The following is an 18,717-nucleotide window of genomic DNA, read 5'->3' on the forward strand; positions in this document are numbered from 1 at the left end:
TAACTTTCGCTTTTGGAATTTGCAGGATTGCCTGGAGATACCTGTTCTATTTATGTGCCGCCTCATAAGGGATATATGCCAAAGACTCTTGATTTTCACTTAAGACATTTGGCTTCACTTTGTTTGTTTCCATTATTTTGGAAAATATAATGAACCCACAACCGATGAACCTTCATTTTCTTCGAATAACCTCTCGAGGACAGAATTCACCTATTGTGTAACGTGTAAAAAGATTCAGTAAAATTACCCATCAAAATGTCTTCTAATCAAACCTTAACATTCATTTTGTTTATTGCTTTATCATAATATTTTAATTAACATATTTACTTACTTTTAGCTTCATTGTTTTGGAAAGCAAATTTACATCAGATGATCTCGTGTTGTCAGCTTATCAGATCTGATCTTATACAGTTGAGATTGCACAAAGCTTCATACATTTTAAATGCAGTTGGGTTTTGACTTGACAGCTGAATAATCTCAAGTTAGACATTGTTGTCTCTTTCACATTTGAACCAATTCCAATTAGAAGGTAGCAGTTTAAATAATCAAATGAGAAGAGAGACTGTCAAACAATTATGGAAACACAGATCTTTTTGGCTTTTCTTAAAAATGAAGTAATGAAAGCTTAAGTGTTGGGGTAAGATAAAGGCATCAGTTTTTAAATTGTTCTAAGGAAGCAAATCAATGCCAGGTATTGACTTCATCATCAGGCAGCATGAACTTCAACATCAGGCAGCAGTTCAAAAAGAGAACTCACCAGTATCTTCTCAAGGGCAATGCCCATATCCTGTGATCGAATTAAAAAGTGTGGCTGTTATGATTTGGCACAATCCTTTTAACAGCCCAATACATTTCCCCACATTTGCAGCTATCTTTGCATGAAACAAAATAATAAGGCTTTTTAAATGTCTTAGATATAGTTGACTTTAGTGGCTTTACTTGTTCCCTCTTTATTGGCTGTTTTAGTATTTTCTCATTATCTGTACTCTGACTTTAAAAATTATTATGGCTGCTCCAAGGGCCCAGTTGATAAGTGCATATTCCACCTTCCAGTGCAGAACTGAATTATGCAGACTAGGAAAGTCTCACTTTTATCCCCATAAGATGCTACATTTGATGACTTCCACGGGCAATTAGTGCCTCTGGGCAAAAGAAGATAGCAAAATGGTGGAGCTTCCATTACTGATTAGTGTCTAAAGACATCTGCTGGAGTGAATACAACTAGTAAGGACAAAAGCAGGATCAGTTGTGATGTCTTATAGGATAGAATAGCTTGGCAGCACTAAGGGTCAAGGATTAGACACACAATGGCAGCTTGGATGAGGTACTGAAGGCTGATTCAAATTTTGGAGCAATAACACACCATTAATGGATGTCTGTATGGGTGAAGAGGAGAAAACAAGAGAAGGGTACAGTTAGTTTTTTATATATCTGTTTTGGCAGTGATGTCTAATGATGTTATCCAAGACTTAAATTGAGATTAGTTACTGAATTCAAAGATGCAATATATTTTAATTGGCATCAGGTATTTACTCTTACTACAGTGACTAAAGTTGCGTACTCCATTTCACTTGTACCATTAGTATCCATTAGTCCTCTGGACCAGTTTTCCAGACAATGACCATTCAAAGCTGAGGAAAAAGTGTTAATGACATTAATGCAAATGAAAATATATTGGTTGTAATTTTTGAAACTTCTAAAGATGTGTTAAGGTTTCTCTTTAAATGCACTGAATCACTGAAGCTACTTGTCTTTGCTTTATTTTTATTACAGTAGTTACTGAATTGAACAAATATTTGGCTGAAGGAAAGATTCAAACTCCTTCTGTCTCTCTTTTGTTTAGCTTTTCCTCACTGATTCACTGTGCCATCACAGGAGGCATAATCAAGACACAGAGCCTCTCTTGAAAAAAAAAGGAACCTTTTCAGATTTGCAGCACAGCAGTGTTAGTGTTGCAGTGAACACTAATGAGAACCCCCACTGCTTAGCATGCCACACAATTATTTTTTATATAATTATTTTTAAAAAGCAAGCTACATGTGGTGATCCAGTGAAGCAGCAAGACTTCTGCCTTTCATATCTTTGTAACTTCCTGCTTGTTGATGTGTTTCTGTAGATGTTGAATTTGCTGAAATGTATATGCCTTCAAAATCGTGTTGCCTAACTTTGGTTGGGTACTGTAATTTTCCTTTTCTCTAAATGTTATTTCTCTGCAGAGGCCTTGCAGTTTGTGAGCTGGGAGGTGGAATGACATGCTTGGCTGGGCTCATGGTAGGTTTTCTTAATTCACTTCTATTGCCCACCATCCCTGCTCCAAACCCTCCCCCCACCCCTTCATTCAGGAGTGAATAAAGGAAGGAGGGAGAGGGGGAAAGAAGTGTTCAATCGCCTCTGACTGCTGGGTCACAAAGACTGTCATCTACATCAGTTGAGGTCACGCTGTACAGTATTGAGAGATCCTCTGAGTTGACTTGCTTTTGTATCATATTGATTTTGATGGTTGCTTTAGATGAGCAGAAGCATTTCATCTGAGTGCATTCAGTATCTCTTGTTGTGACATTGCAGGCCCCAAGAAGAGCTACTTCCATTGCCACAGTCAAAGCATTTCAGTTGACAGTCCATTTTCCCAAATACATGAAAAGCATCAGTAAAAAAAAATCACAGTTGGAGCACTATGATATAGTTGTAATGTTTAGCTGTATTATTATATCAACAAACATGATCCAGACTTCCAGCAATTAGATTCTTTTAACTTAGAATGACCATTCAGGAGCTGTCACCTCTACATTCTTTAAACTCTGAGTCATGTGTTCAGCAGATATTATGTATCATTGCAGTGCAGCAGAGACAAGTTTTTATTTCTCTCCAAAATAGAAAGCATATTGTTGCACTGATTGACATTTGACAAACCTGTCGTACTCTTATATAATGTGTCTAGGTTACTCACAAATGTATGAGCATGTCAGCTACACACGCACACACACACAAAAAAAAAATTACCCTTACAAAGCCATCTGCTTCCAATGCAAAGTTATGTGAAGGGCATCAGGCGGGCAGACAGAGGCAAGCTGAAAGGCAGAGTGACAGCCTAGTATGATGGCTGTACTAGATAAACAGAAGGCTGCAAATGAAAGCCTCTCAGAATACCATCATCCACTGTCACAATCCAATTACTGAACAGAATGATAGCAAGATAGAGGTTCCCGCAAATGGAATGATAAAAGTATTGACTGATTTGATTGAATGATTAAAATAATGCAGACATAAAATGAAAAAAGATTGAAGATTGTTACTAAGAAATAGGTGAAGAAGCATGATACTGAAGGCTTGTCACTTCTGTCTTCACTTCCACACAAGACAAGCATATTTGCTCATCGTTCAATGCTATTTTCTTTTTGCAGGTTGCTATTTCTGCAGATGTCAAAGAACTTCTATTAACTGATGGGAATGAAAAAGCCATCAAAAGTATCCTTCCTCATATAAACTCATCCCAAAGCTCAAAAGTTTATTTTTAAATTTTAACTCGTGTAATCACCAGAATTATACTGCATTTGTTTTCAATCAAATAATATCAACAGGAAAACCTGATAAATTTCTAGAAATAAGTCACAAAATTGAAAAGAAAATTCAAAAATATAGAAAATCTTGGAAATACGGTTGTTATACTCAAAAAGGTGTATTTGGCTTTCCCATGCAGATGGCATTTAATCTGTTCTGGCCTTCCCATTATTTTTTGTTCCTTTTCCAGATATGAGGATTTCTTATTACTCCTCAAGTTAAAAGTAAACCAGAATTAATCTTGTATTCATTAAATCAAGTAATTGATGCTTTAGAAGATGAGTTAGACTGAAGCAGTTTACAAATAAGTAGTTGGCCAAAAAAAATTGTGTATTCGATTAATGCCTGCCCTCTATAAGCCTTACATTAATTCAGTATTATGTAGAAGGCTGTCATGGATTATTTACTTTCTGCAAACTTTCCCTGCCCTATGTCTCACTCCAAGATCTGCAATATTCAGACTGAATCCTCTACAGTTTGCCTCCCACAACTCCATTAGTAGCGATGTTTTCAACATGATTCTCTTCCTCCAGCCTTTCCTCCAAAATTCTTTGTCTTTACACTTCTTTGTATTCTTTTAGATATCTTCTCTAGTTGTTCCACTACTATTTGGCATCTGATTTCACTCTGTAAAGATCTTTTTGGGCTTCTGTATTAAACATGTCTTAATGCAAGCTGCTTTATTGAATTATTATCCACTTGCTAGTTGCAAGATGGTGATGCATGAATTGAGGCACTGCATGTAGTCATGGCCAGGAAGGGGTGCCCAACAAGACTTTTGAGACCCAAAATGTGGTTGGCAAAGATGTAGCTTATATAGATACAGCACAACTATCTTGTACACAGCTTGTTCTCCAATATAGTCAAACTTGGAATTGGAGGAACTCAACCAAATGAGTAAGAACCATACAGATTTCTAGATATAAATAAGAAAAGTATTTAGAGTGATCAAAGATTTGGATTCCAAGGAAAAGTGGAAAACATGGTTTACCTAATTATTTTAATGAATTAAAATGATTTTTTAAAACTTTAAATTATTAAGCATAGTTTAAAACAAGATACTTTCTTCAATGTGTGGAGCAAAGTTGAATTAAAATAAGAATAAGTCAACTCAGGAAAATACCAATCCCTTTGGAATTAAAGAAAAGAAAAGCTGAATTTATAAGGAGGTATTTGCTCCTTTGCCGATATCGTATTTTAGGCCCAACTTAAAGCCATTGTATTTCAGATGGAAGAGGTTGTATCCCAGGACATTGTGGGAAGCTATTGAAGAAATTGAGGGCCCCCAGCAGAGATATTTGTTTCAAAGACAGTCATGGTTGAGGTGTCCGATGTTTGGAGGGTAGCTAATGTTGAACCATTACTTAAAAGAGGCTGCAAGGAAAAGCCACAGAACTATAGACCAGTGAGCTGGTCGTCAATGGTGGGTAAGTTGTTGAAGGAGATTCTGAGAGGCAAGATCAATGTGCGTTTCGAAAGACAACGACTGATTAAGGCTAGTCAGCATGGCTTTGTGCTTGGGAAATCATGTCTCATAAACTTGATCAGGCTTTTTGAAAAGGTGGTCAAGAAGATAGAATAAGGCAGAGCAGCAGACATCGTCTACATGGACTTTAGCAAGGCCTTCAACAAAATTACACATTGTAGACTGGTTAGTAAGGTTAGATCACATGGGATCCAGGGAAAGCTTGCAAATTGGATATAAAATTGGCTTGACAGTGGCAGATAGAACTTTGTATCGTCTGCAAATTTTGAGATATTACATTTAGTTCCCTCATCTAAATCATTCATATATATTGCGAACAGCTGGGGTCCTAGTACTCATCCCTGCAGAATCCCACTAGTCACTGCCTGCCATTCAGACAAAGACCCATTTATTCGTACTCTTATTTCATTGTCTGCTAACCAATTTTCTATCCATCTCAATATATGAAACCCAATTCCATTTGTTGTATTAATCTTTTATGTGGGACTTTGGCGAAAGTTTCTACAAGTCCAAATAAACCATTTCCACTTGGCTCCCCCGATTAAATCGGCCAGTTATATCCTCGAATTCTGGCAGATTTGTCAAGCATGATTTCCCTATTGTAAATCCACGATGATTGTATCTGATCTATCACTGTTTTCTAAGTGCTGTACTATAAAATCCTTGATAATGGACTCCAGCATCTTCCCCACTACAAATGTCAGAGTCATTAGTCTTCATTCCCTATTTTGTCTCTATCTCCCTTTGTTAAATAATAGTATTATATTTGCTACTTTCTAATCTGTAGGAACTCTATTGCACAGTCCAAAGAATCTTTGAAGATGACCACCAATGCGTCCTCTATTTCTAGGGCCACTTCCTTAAATACTCTGGGACGTCAATTATCAGGCACTGGGAATTTATCAGCCTTCAATCCCATCAATTTCTTCAAAACCATTTCTCTCCTAATACAGATTTGCTTCAGTTCCTCCTTTTTACTAAACTTTGTAATCCCCATCATTTTAGTACAACATTCTTTTTGAAGTGTCTGCTTTAATTACTCCATCTTTTCTTGATAACTGATTCTTGCTGCAAGAACATAACAGTCAGCCACGTTTAATAAGTACTCTCCATGACTTCTAATCAGTTGACAAACGATGACAATTCAGATTGTACATTAGTCTCTGAGTCTTGGAACTCTGGGTCCAGAGTCATTGGAGAGAATTGAGAAGATGATCCAGGCCAATAACAATCATTATTGTTTTCCCTTCTTCCCCCTCCATCTCTGACAGAACTTTCACCCACTGAGGCAATCCACATTTCACTTGTTTAGCAGCACACTTGTATCAAAACACTTATATACTTGCAAGTCATATTTGTTACAAAGATTGTGTTGGAATTTAGTTTGTGATTTATAAGGACTTCCATTCCTTCAATAATCACTGACCAACACGATAAGAATATGCAGGGCAATTCCTACTTCCAAAGCAGCAGCAATAATTTAAAAAAAACATTTTTGGCCTAGACTATTAATTGGAGCTGGCAAACAGAAAAACCAGCTACACGATGAATACGGTGTTTTCTCTACATTGTAGTCATTTTAGTAGCCATCATTACCAGCAGTGGGAAGATATGAATTGCAAGGTGCTTTCAACCTGATGATTTTTGAACATGTGAGATACACCTGGTAGCAGCACCTCACCCCCTGTACTGATCAGAGAGTGTATTATAATTCTGCCTTGCCAGGTTCAGACAATCGCTGCAGGAATTTGACGAAGTGTTTGGTGTAGTATAAGAGAAGTACATACCCCAGACAACAAAGCTATCTGTTGTATTTAGCAACTATTGTCAATAAATTAGGTGAATGTAGCTTGTAGTTAAAAGGAGTAGTTGATGTAAAGAATAGTAAAATATAGTAGATTAGGAGTGCGTCAAAAGGTACAAATGAAATGAAATTTTAAAACAAAACCAAGAAAAACTTGTAAAAGTATGAAGGTTGCCAGTATTTCTTTTTACCAAGTGAAATGGGCCCCTTGCTGAGATATTTGGATCATCGATAGTCACAGGCAAGGTGCCAGAGACTGAAGGTTGGCGAACATGGTGCCACTATTTAAGAAAGTTGGTAAGGAAAAGCCAGGGAACTATAGACCAGTGAGCCTGACATCAGTGTAGGTAGGTTGTTGGAGGGAATCCTAAGGGATGGCATTTACATGTATTTGGATAGACAAGGACTGATTAGGATAGTCAACATGGCTCTGTGCGTGGGAAATCATGTCTCACTAACTTGATTGACTTTTTGAAGAAGTAGCGAAGACGATTGATGAGGGAAGAGCAGTGGAAATGACCTATGTGGACATGGGAGACTGGTTAGCAAGGTTAGATCACATGGAATACAGGGAGAACTAGCCGTTTGGATACTGAACTGGCTCGAAGGTAGAAGATAGAGGGTGAGGGGTGGAGGGTTGCTTTTCAGACTGGAGGCCTGTGACCAGTGTTATGCCACAAAGATTGGTGCTGGGTCCACTGCTTTTTGTCATTTATATAAATAATTTGGATGTGAACATAGAAGGAATATTTAACTAAGTTTTCAAATGGCACAAAAATCAGAGGTGTAATCGACAAGGAAGAGAAGTGATTGCTGGGCCTTTTGCTGAGATATTTGTACCATCAATAGTCCCAGGTGAGGTGCCGGAAGACTGGAGGTTGGCTAACATGGCACCGCTGTTTATGAAGGGTGGTAAGGACAAGCTAGGGAACTATAGACCAGTGAGCCTGACGTCGGTGGTGGGCAAGTTGTTGGAAGGAATCCTGAGGGACAGGATATACATGTATTTGGAATGACAAGGACTAATTAGGGATAGTCAACATGACTTTGTGCATGGGAAATCATATCTCACAAACTTGATTGAGTTTTTTGAAGAAGTAACAAAGAAGATTGATGAGGGCAGAGCAGTAGATGTGATCTATATGGACTTCAGTAAGGCGTTCGACAAGGAAGCCCATGAGTTAGCAAGGTTAGATCTCTCAGAATACAGGGAGAACTAGCCGTTTGGATACAGAACTGGCTGAAAGATAGAAGACAGAAGGTGGTGATGGAGGGTTGTTTTCCAGACTGGAGGCCTGTGACCAGTGGAGTGCCACAAAGATCGGTGCTGTGTCCACTACTTTTTGTCATCTATATAAATGATTTGGATGTGAGCATAAGAGGTATAGTTAGTAAGTTTGCAGATGAGACCAAAATTGGAGGTGTAGTGGACAGCGAAGAAGCTTACCTCTGATTACAATGGGATCTTATCAGATGGGCGAGTGGGTTGAGGAGTGGCAGATTGAGTTTAATTTAGAAAAATGCAAGCTGCTGCATTTTGGGAAAGCAAATCTTAGCAGGACTTATACACTTAATGATAAGGTCCTAGGGAATGTAGCGGAACAGAGACCTTGGAGTGCAGGTTCATAGCTCCTTGAAAGTAGAATTGCAGGTAGATAACATAGTGAAGAAGGCGTTCGGTAGGCTTTCCTTTATAGGTCAGCGTATTGAGTACAGGAATTGGGAGGTCATGTTGCGACTGTACAGGACATTGGTTAAACCACTTTTGGAATGTTGCTTGCAATTCTGGTCTCCTTTCTGTCGGAAGGATGTTGTGAAACTTGAAATGGTTCAGAAAAGATTTACAAGGATGTTGCCAGGGTTGGAGGATTTGACCTAAAAGGAGAGGTTAAATAGGCTGGGGGAGTGGTGATCTCAAAGAGGTTTATAAAATCATGAGGGGCATGAATAGAATAAATCAACAAAGTCTCTTCCCTGGGTTGGGGGAGTCCAGAACTAGAGGGCATAGGTTTAGTGTGAGAAGGGAAAGATATAAAAGAGACCTAAGGGGCAACTTTTTCATGCAGAGGATGGTACGTCTATGGAATGAGCTGCCAGAGGAAGTGGTGGAGGCTGGTACAATTGCAATACTTAAAAGGCATCTGAATGGGTACATGAATAGGAAGGGTTTGGAGGGATATTGGCCGGGTGCTGGCAGGTGGGACTAGATTGGGTTGAGATATCTGGTTGGCACAGACAAATTGGACCAAAGGGCCTGTTTCCATCCTGTACATCTCTATGAACCTATGACTGTACGGTTTCCTCAAGAGTACAACAAAATCTTGATCAGTTGGGCCAATGGGCCAAGGAGTGGCAGACGGAGTTTGATTTAGATAAATGTGAGGTGCTGCATTATTGAAAGGCAAACTAGGGCAGGAATTATACACTTAATGGTAAGGTCTTGGGGTGATTTGCTGAGCAAAGAGACCTTGGAGTGCATGTTCATAGTTCCTTGAAAGTGGACTCGCAGATGGATAGGATAGTGAAGAAGGCGTTTGGTATGCTTTCCTTTATTGGTCAGAGCATCGAGTACGGGAGTTGGGAGGTCATGTTGCAGGACATTGGTTAGGCCACTTTTGGAATTCTGTGCAATTCTGATCTCCCAGCTGGAGGATTTTGTGAAACTTGATAGGGTTCAGTAAAGATTTACAAGGATGTTGCCAGGGTTGGAGAGTTTGAGCTTTAGGGAGAGGCTGAACAGGCTGGGGCTGTTTTCCCTGGAGTGTCGGAGGCTGAGGAGTGACCTTATAGAGGTTTATAAAATCATGAGGGCCATGAATAACGTAAATAGACAAAGTATTTTTCCTGGGGTGGGAAAGTCCAGAACTGGAGGGCCTTGGTTAAGGGTGAGAGGGGATATATTTAAAAGGGACCTAACGGGCAACGTCTCCACACAAAAGGTGGTGTGTGTATGGAATGAGCTGCCAAAGGAAGTGATGGAGGCTGGTACAATTACAACATTTAAACAGCATCTGGATGGTTTTTTGAATAGGAAGTGTTTAGGGAGATATAGGCCAAGTGCTGGTAAATCGGATTAGAATAATTTAGTATATCTGGTCAGCATGGTCGAGTTGGACCGAAGGGTCTGTTTTATGCTGCACATCTCTATGACTCGAAAGAGAGTGGCTGAGGTAAATATGGGTCCTTCTCTGCAGAAACAGGTGCTTCTGAAATCAACGATAAGGACTTTTTAAGTGATTTTTTTAAAAACATGCTGGAAATACAAGTCTGACAGCATCAATGAGAAATGGATTCGTTTCTCATGTCAGTCACCTATCACCAGAGCTGGAAAAGGTTAGAGTTGTAGCAGGTCTAGTAGAGAAGCAGGGATGATGGGTAGAGGATAGCATCCCATCATACAGCCTGTAGAATGTAAATGCACTTAACAGCTTTGGAAATATAAAACCGGTCTCAGTAATATTCTATCTAGTTCACGAAAATCCTTCAGGAAAGAAAATTTGCCATCCCTATCTGGTCTGCCCTATGTCTGACTCCAGATCCAGTATCATGTGGTTGACTCTTAACTGCCCTCTTGAGATGACCTCGGGAGCTACTCTGTTCAAGGCCAATTGAGAAACTTGTTGCTCGATACTCCATGAAAGAATAAAAGATCAAAGTGGATAAAACTGAGAGAGGGTGGATGCCAGGAGAGATTGAAGGACAAAACAAAGGATTGGATAAGGTAAAAGAACTGGTGACAAGATAAGATCTGTTTGGAGAAATTGTAAATGAACAAATGCAGAATCATTCCTAACAGCTGCCATCTCAAAGCAAAAACAAAAGAGGCAAAGATTATGAGCAGATAATTAAAACAACAAGGAAACATTACACTTTCAAGTACAGTAAAAATATACTGGAAAGCAGTTCTACCAATCCACAGTATCTCCCACTGTGAGCAGTGAATACAATGTACTACATTGATCGAAGTTCAAGTAAATTACTGTTTCATCTGGAAGGCTTGGCGCCTTGGACAGTCAGAATACGAAAGTGGAGCATTTCCTGGGCTTTCTAGTTCGGTGATGTGGGAAGAGGAGGGACAGTATTTGGCATGGTAGAGGAATTGAGCAGGATGTATCAAAGGGGACAGTGATGCGGAAAGCTGAAAAGAGAATTCACAGGGTGGTGCAATAATGAAATGAGCTGCCACAGCAAGTGGTGGAGGTGGGTACTTTTGCAACGTTTAAAAGGCTTCTAGGTCGCAATATATAGGAAGGGTTTTAAGAGATATGGGCCAAATGCTGGTGCATGGGACTGCCTCCGATTGGGCTGTCCAATTGGCATGTATGAGTTGGACTGAATGGTCTGTTTCTGTGCTCTGGTGTGCCACAAAGGTCTGTACTGGAGTTTCAACTTTATACAATTTATGTAAATGGTTAGGATGAAGGGACCAAAGATATGGTTGCTAAATTTGTTATGAGGAAGATATAAGGATTTTTTGTGAAAGGGAAGTCTTGCTTAATACATTTATTTGAGTTCTTTGAAGAATGAACGTGTTTTGAATAAATCGGAACTGGTAGATGTAGTGTACTTTGATTTCCAAAAGGTGCCACATCAATGTTTATGGAAAAGATATGAGTGCATGGTGAAGGGATAGATAATTAAAGCAAGTGACAAAGATTTAACAAATGGAATAAGAGTGAATGAGTTGAGAATTTTTTTCTCACAGAAGATCGTATGACTTTGGAACTCTTCCTAAAAAGATGCTGGAAGCAGTCTGAATATTTTTAAGGTAGAAAGAGAGAGGTTTTTGGTAGCGGGGATGAGTGATTATCACGGTGAGTGAGAATGTGGATTATGCCGGTCGGCCATGGATCTTCTTGAATCTGCTCCACCATGGTCAGCTGAGTGTAAAAGATTCCTTGGCTCTATCCAAACAGCTATTTTTTTCTGTTGTCCTGCCCAACATTCACCTCTAAACCAAATTTTAAAAAAAGAATCTGCTTATTCCTTTGCTTCATGAGAAATTCTGCTGTGGAGGTATTGGCTGATCTAAACAACAACAACTTTGAACTCCAAAAGTACTCAGTGGTTACAGAATCATAGTCATACAACATGGAAACACACCCTTCGGTCCAACTTGGCCGTGCCGACTAGGCATCCCAATCTTACCTAGACCCATCTATCAATTTGTCTACAATGATCGTTAATGAAGATACTGTTGTCATAGATTTCAGTCCTAATACCTCTAATGGTGTATTTACCTAGCAACTTGCTAGCGATAACAGTTCCATTTCGACAGCAGTGTTGTAATAAGTGAAGAAGTGCAGTGCCCTCCAGAGACACTCAACTAGAGTACGTCCTGGTTCATCAGATGCAAGACTCAATCTTGTTTTGTGTTGTAGAATCCCTGTAACAAGTCTGATGAGATCAGCTAATACAACAGCGTGGCAGCATTGTGGTTGTGGCGATGGGGTAGCTACACAGGTGATAAAATCAAATCCCACCTTCGTAATTTGTGTAACCGAATTCAGTAAATGTGGCACCAGAAGAAAGCAAACACAAAACCCGCTGGATCACTGTAAAAATCTAAATACTTCATTCATGATCTGCCGGAAATGATCTGCCACATTTTATTCCAACCTTCATATGACTGCATACTATTCAGCTATGTATCTACCTTGAAGTGTCAAGTATAGAATCTATTTGCTTAGATTTAAGAAACAAAAGAAGTGCCGTTACACCACTGGGTGTTCTCTAAAGCTTTCCCACTAGTTGGTAGTTTTTCAAGGGAAATAAGAGGTACAAGAACTAAAGAGCATTGATAGCGCAGGAATTTACTAAATCTAATATTAACTGGGATCATCTGAGAAAGAGCAGATTCTGCAATAGGCTCGAGATTTTTTTTTGACCAGTAACATTTTGAGCCTAAAGAAGGCAGAACTGCTGATCTGGTTCTGGGAAATATGATGGAGTAAATGGATCAAGTGAATAGGGGAACATATAGGGCTTCGGAAATCAGATATTTTTTCTCATACCCTGTTCAGGGATGTTATTACACACCTCTTGAGTATGTAGAACTTGAATCAAGGCCATTTGGCCCTGAGGCAGGGATACTACCACTGCACCACAAGAGCCCTTTGGGGACAGGGATTAATGTCGCTGATTTAGAGTAAGAGCATTTCGTTAGCAGAGGCCCAATTTCAGTAGGGTGACAATTATTCCAATTTACCCAAGCTTAATACTGTATAATCATTGACAGGTAAATCCAAAGATGAATAACGGGCTGCTTTTCAAGAAGATTTTTTTTCATTCATTTTCAGAATGTGGGCTTTACTGGCTGTGCTAGCATTTATTGTCGATCCCTAATGCTTGAGTGGCTGTACTAAAAATCAGATATTTACAATTGATAATGGTTACATGGTTGTCATTAGACCAACTTTTAATTCCAGATTTTGTTTATTGAATTTAGTTGAAACGTATATTTTGACCTATGGAGGATATAATGAAACCCAATAAATTAGTATCGAAGGGCAAAATGTGATGGCACAGAATTGGAGGGCCAAAGGGCCTGAACCTGTGCTATATTGTTCTTTGTTAATAATAATTTTCAATTCCTTCTTTCAATGTATTTTTTTTAACTTGCCTTCGTTCAATTGTGCACTCACCTGTGTAGAGTCACCTACTCATCTTGCTCAGAGGTATGCTATATTTCCACAGATGCTAGCAGGCTCTAGGAAAAGTAAATGTTCCCTTGCTGAAGTAGTTTATAGGTTCCTAACATTAATTACATTATAAAAGGAAATGGCGTGTTTAAGAAAAGTACTATAGTAATCATTGGTATCTTTAATGTGGATTAGACAAATCAGATTGACAAAGGTAGCCTGGAAAGTATATTGATTATAATTCCTTAGTGAAATACATTCTGGATTTAACCAATGATTAGGCTATTCTAGACTTGGTAAATGACCAATAAGACAAGGTTGATCAATAACCTCATGATAAAGGAGCCTTTCGGTAACGGTGATCATAACATAGCAGAATTACACTTTCATTTTGAAGGGCAAAGTGTGGTTTAAGAGTTGTGCTTTTAAAAAGGTAACCATGAGGGCATTCCTGATGAAGGGATTACGCCTGAAACATCGATTCTCCTGTTGCTTGGATGTGCCTGACCGGCTGTGCTTTTCTAGCACTACACTATCAACTCTGATCTCCAGCATCTGCAATCCTCACTTTCTCCTCCTAATTGAGTAGACAACACAGAGGACATAGTGTTAGTAGTGTTGGGGTTTTGGGTATGTGGCAATTTTTGAGAGAGGATATTGTCAGTAATGGTGAGAGTGGTCGAGCCTGAACTTTGGTGGGAAGTGGATAATGTACTGAGAGATTGAATGTGAGGTATTGGAGAGAAGTTGGTAGTTCTTACACAGGCAAAGTGGAGAAGGTCATTGACTTACTTCCAACATTGTGTCAGGCAGCATCCGAGGAGCAAGAGAATTGACGTTCGGGCATAAACCCTTCATCAGGAATTCATTCTGAAACATCGGTTTTCCTGTTCCTTGGATACTGCCTGACCTGTGTGCTATTCTTGTGCCACACGTTTCAACTCTGCTCTCCAGCATCGGCAGTCCTCACTTTCTCCTTACTTCTAACATTGCTGTGCATTCCTCCAGATAGCACTGAAATGGGTGGCAACCTCGGATCAGGTTGCAATGTCTGGAGTCATGATCTCATTTACTAGTTCTTGGGGAAAGGGATTTCCCACTTCTGTATCACCCTGTCCACCAGGACCTTTAAATCCCTGCCCTGAAAATGAGACATGAATTTCCCTTGATCTGGCAGGTTTAGGGTAATTGTCAGGAATCATGTTAGCTCCAGATTAACAGTGATTGACTAGGTTCACAATGTTGCCAGCACCAGTCCATTCTTGGATATCCTCGCAGTGGCAAATTGTTCCAGGTTACGGCGAGTGGTAGAATGGGATGAAAATGACACCGCAATGGTAGGGCAAGTATTAATGAATTATGTTTGGGACAAGATGTTGAGAACATTTTCTAGGCCTCACTGAGAGAAATCCTTCATGAGACTCAACAAAACTGATACTTAGTCCAAAAAAGAAAAGATTCCGGCTTTAATAACTTGCAGCAACGTTTTGCTTTCTTGAGATAGAGAGACTCTTTGAGAAGGATGCATCATCCATAGTTAAATAAATAAGTTAAGGATTATATCAAATTGAAAGAAACACTGCACAGTGGGTGGCACGGTGGCACAGTGGTTAGCACTGCTGCCTCACAGCGCCAGAGACCCGGGTTCAATTCCCGCCTCAGGCGACTGTTTGGAGTTCCCACGTTCTCCCCGTGTCTGCGTGGGTTTCCTCCGGGTGCTCCGGTTTCCTCCCACAGTCCAAAAATGTGCAGGTCAGGTGAATTGGCCATGCTAAATTGCCCGTAGTGTTAGGTAAGGGGTAAATGTAGGGGTATGGGTGGGTTGCGCTTCGGCGGGGCGGTGTGGACTTGTTGGGCTGAAGGACCTGTTTCCACACTGTAAGTAATCTAATCTAATCTAATCTAATCTAATCTAATCTAATCTGCAGATCTGCAAAGAATGATAAAAGACAATAAAGATGGAGATAGTAGAGTATGACAGAAAGCTGGCTAGTAATATAAAACATCTAATATGAGGTTCCACAAGTATTTTTACAGGAGAAAAATAACAAAACTAAGTTTTGATGACGTGTCATTGGACTGAAAATGTTAACTTTGGTTTTCTCGCCATAGATGCTGTCAGTCCTGCTGAGTTTCTCCAGCACTTTCTCTTTTTATTCTATAGCCTTTTAGACTAGCACCTGAAATAAGGAAATTTCCACAATCGGTTATTGTGGAGCTTGTAGCAGGACACTTAGAAAATCATAATTTGATCAGGCAGATTCAACATGGCTTTTTTAAAGGGGCATTGTGTTTAACTAATTTGTTAATGTCTTTTTGAGCAAGTGCCAACAGTGGACAAAGGAAAACCTGTAGAAGTGGTGAACTTGGATTTCCAAAAGGCGTTTGATAGGATGCTGCATCAAAGGTTACTACTCAAGAGCCCACGGTATATGGTGTAATATGTGAGCCTGGATACAAGATTCATTATCCAATAGGAAGCAGAAAGTAGGAATTAATGCGTCTTTTTTCGTTAGCATGCTGTAACTAGTGGAGGGTCTCAGTGATTGTTGTTCATGCTCAATTATTTCCAGTGATGTGGATGAAGGGATCAGATATCTTGTAGCTCAAAGTCAATGGTACAAAGAGATCTGGGCATTCTTGTACATGAATCACAAAATGTTAGATTGCAGATAGAGCAAGTAGCTGAAAATGTGTTGCTGGAAAAGCGCAGCAGTCAGGCAGCATCCAAGGAACAGGAGAATCGACGTTTCGGGCATAAGCCCTTCTTCAGGAACGGCTTATGCCCGAAACGTCGATTCTCCTGTTCCTTGGATGCTGCCTGACCTGCTGCGCTTTTCCAGCAACACATTTTCAGCTCTGATCTCCAGCATCTGCAGACCTCACTTTCTCCTCCAGATAGAGCAAGTAGTTAAGAAAGCAAATGGAATGTTGGTGTGTTTTGCAAGGGGAATGGAATATAAAAGTAGGGATGTTTTACTGCAGCTGTGAGATAACCTCAGCAATACTTTGTACAGTTTTGGTGGTCTTATTTGTTAATGATATTGGGAAGAATTTGGGAAGAAGTCCAAAAGCAAGATAATTTCCAGGAGGGAAGAAAAACCTCAACGAGCGAACTAAGGCTAGAAACCCTGCTGAATATTCTGGCAATCAGGTAGCGAATTGGCCTGACTGGAAATGCTGACCAATTAAATACAAGCAGTTCCAGAACCCAGCAATGTCATGGTGGCTGCTGCTGGGAAAATACACTCCAAAATCTGCCAACAGAAAAAGAGACTTTCCTGTCCCACTGGAGCTGAAGTCATTGCAGCCTCAGTGACAAACTTTAATTGACCAATTCAGGGCCTAAATTTAGGGTGAGGCTGTAAAGTTGAACTTGGGATTTTCCACCCAGAACTTAATTTGGACAAGGGATGATTAAGTGGAAGAATTCTGGTCCATCACCATCAGTTGACGTTCAGTTGCTAATTTTAGACCTGTTGCATACGGACCCAAAAATTGTATTTGAAGGAGTTTAGCAATGGTTCACTTGACGTATCCCTGGGATGAATGGCTTATCTTGTAAATAAACATTGAGCAGGTTGGACATATACTCAATGGAATTTAGAAAAATGAAAGGTGATCTTATTGAAACATATAAGCTCTGTGGACACTTGATAGGTGCATATGGGGAGGATGTTTTCTCTTGTACAGGAAACTGGAACCAGGGGATACAATTCAAGAATAAGAGGTTTTCCTTTTAAAATGGATGAGGAGAATTTTTACTGAAGTTTGTGAAATTCTGTACTCCAGAGAGCAATGGAAACTGGGTCACTGAAAATATTCATTGCTGTGTTAGATAGCCCTTGACTATCAAAACTCTATGAGAGCAGACAGAAATATGGAGGAGAGGCCATAAGATCACCATGGCCTTATTGATATTCAGTGACTGTAGTCTTGTGGGTAGCATTGCAGCCAGGAACTGGTGCTATTCTTACCCAACATCAATCACCCACTCGTTCCAGCAGGGTCACGAACCAGTGATCAGATACAGAAGCCAACATGGCAAGGGGCAGAAACTGCAACTTGGAATCCAAATGCCAATCTTTTTACCCACTTGCCATTACCTTTTGCAATTTGTAAGAAAGGAAAATTGAAAAGCTAAATTACGAACATTAATTATAAGTAATAACTATGCTAGTTTTTCTGTTTAGCTTGTATAAAATTATTGTTGATCCTTGGCCCATTGATTTTATATCCTAACCAGTTCAACACTAAAAAGCCGGAGGGGACTCTTTTAAAAAAAAGAAAAATCTTGGCTACTGCTGCAGAATCTCTGTCCATTATAATTTCCTCAGCTTTTTCCACCTTATTAATGCACTGTAGGGCTAATCGTTACGCATTTTGTCAGTTTAAGCAATGAGACGGATTAAATATGTAATGTACAAGTGGTAAAAAATAAGAGAAGGTGCACTATTTAGAAGAAGCCTCTTTTTATACACAATCTAATTACATTATGTATATGCACTTCAACTCCATAAATGTGGAGAGAGATTTGGCTGCATATATAACATCTTTTCCATCGACACTCCTGTTTGTTAATAAGGTCGCCTCACACCTTCTCAATGCAAAGCACTGCTTGATCCTTAGTAACACCTCTGAAGAAATACTGGCAACTGCCCAAGAGCGTTTAAATGGAAATAGTAAGATATTTTTGAACAGCCTTCTGTGGAAATACACTTGGATTTACCGCACTATCTGCTAGCACTAAAGAGATGGTTTATGGAGTCAGAAGATAATGTTTGGTTTCAAATCTGATAACAGGCTTTTTAACATTTTTGCTCCAAGTCAGGGTTTTCCAGTTTGTGCAAGATAGTTAATCTCACTCAGGGTGATAGTGGGAATACGGCAATTAGTCTGTGAACGGGGAGGATGAAACGGCCAGAGAGGGTATATGAATGGGGAGGTTTGACCTTTGCTTTGATACATTCCTCTCTTCCCAACAGCAGTAACATTTTATTATACTGCATGTCTAGCCTTACACATGGAAAACAACCCCTTAGTTAAAACATATGAAAACTGCATATGGGACCATATCTCAAAGGAAATGAATGCCATCCAGAGGAGAGCAAAGAAAATTAACTGTTTCCTCCCTTTTAACCTCAGATGCATCCATTCCACTTCTCCACTTCCTAGCAGAAATGAAGTATGTTACCATTCGAGTTTATCTGGCATTGAGAGCTAAATGA

The 18,717-nt window shown here is 39.6% G+C and overlaps 1 protein-coding gene across 2 annotated transcripts in view; it reads left to right on the top strand.

The window, feature by feature from the left end:
- Window positions 1-18,717, top strand: part of camkmt (calmodulin-lysine N-methyltransferase) — a 385,974-nt gene that overhangs the window by 279,871 nt on the left and 87,386 nt on the right. For both annotated transcript variants that reach the window (XM_043695647.2, XM_043695646.2), the window contains exons 5-6: window positions 2,217-2,271; window positions 3,402-3,465. In XM_043695647.2, the coding sequence (XP_043551582.1) occupies window positions 2,217-2,271; window positions 3,402-3,465 (119 nt within the window). The remainder of the gene's footprint in view (window positions 1-2,216; window positions 2,272-3,401; window positions 3,466-18,717) is intronic.

This window comes from Chiloscyllium plagiosum, unplaced genomic scaffold (assembly GCF_037043375.1).
Source record: "Chiloscyllium plagiosum isolate Xiang-an unplaced genomic scaffold, Cpla_swu_hap1 HiC_scaffold_10, whole genome shotgun sequence".
NCBI classification, from domain to species: domain Eukaryota; kingdom Metazoa; phylum Chordata; class Chondrichthyes; order Orectolobiformes; family Hemiscylliidae; genus Chiloscyllium; species Chiloscyllium plagiosum.